This window comes from Lactuca saligna, chromosome 6, assembly GCF_052625555.1.
Source record: "Lactuca saligna cultivar CGN05327 chromosome 6, ASM5262555v1, whole genome shotgun sequence".
Lineage (NCBI taxonomy): Eukaryota > Viridiplantae > Streptophyta > Magnoliopsida > Asterales > Asteraceae > Lactuca > Lactuca saligna.
The window spans coordinates 120,676,808-120,680,760 of NC_136422.1; the positions used below are offsets into that span (position 1 = coordinate 120,676,808).

General features: G+C 36.8%; 1 protein-coding gene across 1 annotated transcript; it reads left to right on the plus strand.

Annotated features, from left to right (window-relative positions):
• Positions 1–215: 215 nt before the first annotated feature.
• On the plus strand, positions 216–794 carry LOC145002857 (uncharacterized). The gene has a single exon (XM_078962041.1). The coding sequence runs from the start codon at positions 216–218 to the stop codon at positions 792–794; it is 579 nt and encodes a 192-aa protein (XP_078818167.1).
• The last annotated feature ends 3,159 nt before the right edge of the window (positions 795–3,953 follow it).

A 3,953-nucleotide genomic window follows, 5' to 3' on the forward strand; every position in this document is an offset into this window, starting at 1 on the left:
TTGCTCAACAACTAAATGAGAGAAGACCGTGTGGACTCCCTAGTAATACCAAAAGTAACCAAAAAGGTGCACATATAAATATCGTAACAACTAGGAGTGGGAAGATTATAACTCTCCTAGCCCCGATTCAACAAGAAGACCCCAAGGTGGTACAAGAGGAAGAAGCAAAACCTGAAGAACCACAATTTCACGACTCGACTCACCGAGTCGATGATATGGACTCAATGATTCCACCACCTGAACAAAAAATTCAGCCTCATGTAAAGCCATATCAGCCTCCACTTCCATTTCCTGCTCGAGCTAGACAGGAAAAGAATAAAGTTGACTACCAGAAGTTTTTGGAACACATAAAGGCCCTCCAGATTAATATGCCATTCATAGAGGCGGTTGCAAAAATGCCAAAATATGCAAAATTCCTCAAGGCACTTTTAACCAATAGAAAGAAGATGGAAGATGTGAAGAAAGTGGTCCTCAATGAGAATTGTTCAGCTGCCATGTTGAACAAACTACCTAAGAAGAAGGGTGATATGGGAAGCTTAACATTGCCTTGCCAATTTGGAAACTTAGCTACCATCTATGCATTGGATGATTCAAGGGCAAGTGTTAATCTCATGCCTTACTCATTTTTCAAAAAGTTAGATCTTCCAGAGCCAATATTAATTCGAATGACGATTTACCTAGCAAATAAAACGGTCACATTCCCGAGAGGGATATGTAAAGATCTATTGGTGAAGGTTGATAAGTTTGTGTTTCCCGTGGATTTTATAGTCCTAGACATGGAAGTGGATCCTTAAGTCCCGATCATACTTCGAAGACCTTCTCTTAACACCACAACTGCTATAGTTGATATGCAAGACTCCAACCTTACTCTTCGGGTAGGAGACGAATCGGTTACTTCTGGGATTGATCAAGCAATGAAACATCCATGAAATAGTGATGACACCGCATTTTCCGTTGATATGTTAGAAGGATTAATGGAGGAATGGAACGAAGATGAGCCAAATAAGTCCATTGTCACACATGGAGAAGAATTTGATGCAGAAAGAGACCCGTTGGAAATAAAAAGACTGCTCGAGGAAGCTGAGTATAATAATCTAATCAGAAATGCAGAACACCCAACTCGCCGAGTAGCCTTGATCTACTCGACGAGTCCGCCTAAAGAAACCCGACTACTCGCGAAATTTAAGAAGGACTCAATGAGTCCCCTCACTGGACTCTACATGTTCAACATTCAGAACGCAAAAACGGAACTTAAAGCACTACCAGATCACATGAAGTACGTGTGTTTCTTAAAGATGGCCAACAAAAACCTATAATTATAGCTGTTGATTTGGCCAAGCATGAAAAAGAAAGTTTAGTGGGTCTGTTAAAGAAGAGGAAAGGTGCTATAGCATTGAAAATAACCGACATTAAAGGAATTAGTCCAGCCTATTATTCTCATAAAATTAATTTAGAAGATGGATCTAAACCAGTAGTTCAATGCCAAAGAAGACTTAACCCGAACATGCAATGTCACACCCCCAAACTGAATTGGCGGAAACATTCGGGGGCGGAGGACATCATGTACAGTATCACAACAAAGAATAATAATAAATAAGTAAAAAACATCATCCATTGCATTAATAATGTATTTTAATACAAGTGTGTTCTGTATAGTTTATAAGACACCAAAAATATGAATCAACATAAAAGATGAGTCTTGAATGTGCTCCATCTTCTCAAAAGCTAGAATTTGTACCTGTCTACTGGTGACCTGAGAATACAAGGTATATTGAAAGAGTTTATCAGCTTTAAATATGGTGAGTTCATAATCATTTTAGTGTCGTTGTTTGTATCAAAATGTTTGTAACAATGTTTGAAGTAAGAGTTGGTAAAGGTTTGTAAATGTTTGTATCTCTTAGAAAATTCTATATTTTCTACTAAAAGTAGCCTTCTACCAAGGCCTGCTTGTTTTGTATGTTCGTTTCTTCTAAAAGTGTGTAATTTTCGCAAGTGTAACTATCATTTACAAAATATAGTTTATACATTATCGTTTAATGGAAAAACATTTCTAGGTAAATGTATTAGGGAAAATATTGTAGTACTGTAGTTTGTATGTGGAATCTACTTTAATACTACTTATCTTAAACGCAATGAATTATAAGATAAGGTGAGATTTGTAACCATACTGATTGACGACTGTAAAACACAACGATGAAAGATGTCGAAATAAATGTGACACTTGTCACCCCTTGGCTTGGTCGGTCGGTGACTGTAGCTAACAATCGGGGTGCAGGATAGTTTGTCCCGTATTGATCTATACACACAATGCCCACTCTCCCTCCAGGAGACTCTGGTTACAAACATGACGATGGTGCAATCCGCGTCATATAGAAGTAAATATCATATTCTAATTGTTATGTTGGTGTATATTCCTTCTGTTTACTTGTAAATGTATATGTATTGAATGTACTAGAGTATTGTTTCTCATTATAGTATTCTCTATTTGTTTCTCATCATAGTATGTTTGTATAGTTTCTCATAATAGTAAGTTCTCTTAGTTTCTCATCATATATAATTGCATAGTTTCTCATAATAGTAAGTTCTCTTAGTTCCTCATCATAGTATAGTTGTATAGTTTCTCATAATAGTAATTATTGACTCATGAATGATCTTACTCTTTGTATGCTTCATTGAACTAGAAGTAATGAATAGTATGTTCCTAAACTATATCTCTTATAGTTTATTGGTAGAGTTGTTTGTATGATTGAATGTATTGAACTGAGATAAAAGCCCTTATATCTATACATATATAATATATAACTAAGGATCAAACGACACTTGGACAAATAACAGGGTACTCTAAGTCCACAACCAAACAAGAAATAGGAAATAAAGTGAGCTATCAGTCCTAAGTCCTTCAAACCTTACTTATATAACTATATATGCATTAGACATGGTTTTTGACAATATATAAGTTTAAAAAGTTATAAAGGAAAAGGTTTGACCTATAAAACAAGTTTGGTAAATAGTTTAACATGTAAATGTAATAACAGCAAAATTCAGGTCAAAATTTAAACTTTTATAAAACCGTAATTAATTATACTAAGCGGTAGATATTGTAACAAGGTTCTCATACATATAAAGAACAATAAAATCTGAGTTATAACGAAAAAGTTATGACCATTCTAAGTTAAAAACCGGCAATACGAAGTTACGTAAAAACGCAAAGTTTCAATAAAACACTTTTTGACCTTAGGTGTCTAAATGAAAGTCATAGATATCGTTAAACTACAAACGTACATAAAAAGAACGCTCAAATCGAACATCGTATGAAAAAGTTATGAATTTTTAAAGAAATTCCTTAATCGCGTCATTTTAATAAATAAATAATATAAATAATTTCGGAATTTACCGATGGAATCTAAACGAAAGTTGTAGATCTTAGTCTCACCTACGCGTGGATATAAAGTACGTCGAAAACGAAGTTCGTATGAAGGAGATATGAATTTTTAAAGTTTGATAAATAATTAATATATATTTTATTCAAAAATTTGGTATTATCCGAAGTCTGAGTCACGCAAGTACGCCCAGCGTACTCGAGGACATGACCTCGGATCGTCCACGTCGCCCCTATGCGAGCCTACCCCCCGGTCCCGTCCGAAGTGCGAGGCAGTCGAGGACTCGGTCATGCGTGACGTACGCGAACGCCTCGCGTATGAGCGTACGCCCCGCGTACCGAGGCGGTTCCAGCTCCCTATAAAAGGGATGCGAGGGTTCCCGGAAAAAGGGTTCATTCTCTCTCAATTTTCTTGCGTTTTGCCTCGTTTTCCGTTCTCGCACCACCCCGAAGCCCTGGTCATTTTGTGCAAGTCCCGAAGGTCAATCTTACTCCCGAGGTTCCCGAGTTGCTTTGGTGAAGGCAACCCAAAAGGACCATGCACCATCGGGTCAAGTACATACCAAAATAGTTA

Coding starts and splice junctions, on each gene's coding strand:
- LOC145002857 (XM_078962041.1), top strand. CDS start 216: ATGGACTCAATGATTCCACCACCTGAACAAAAAATTCAGCCTCATGTA.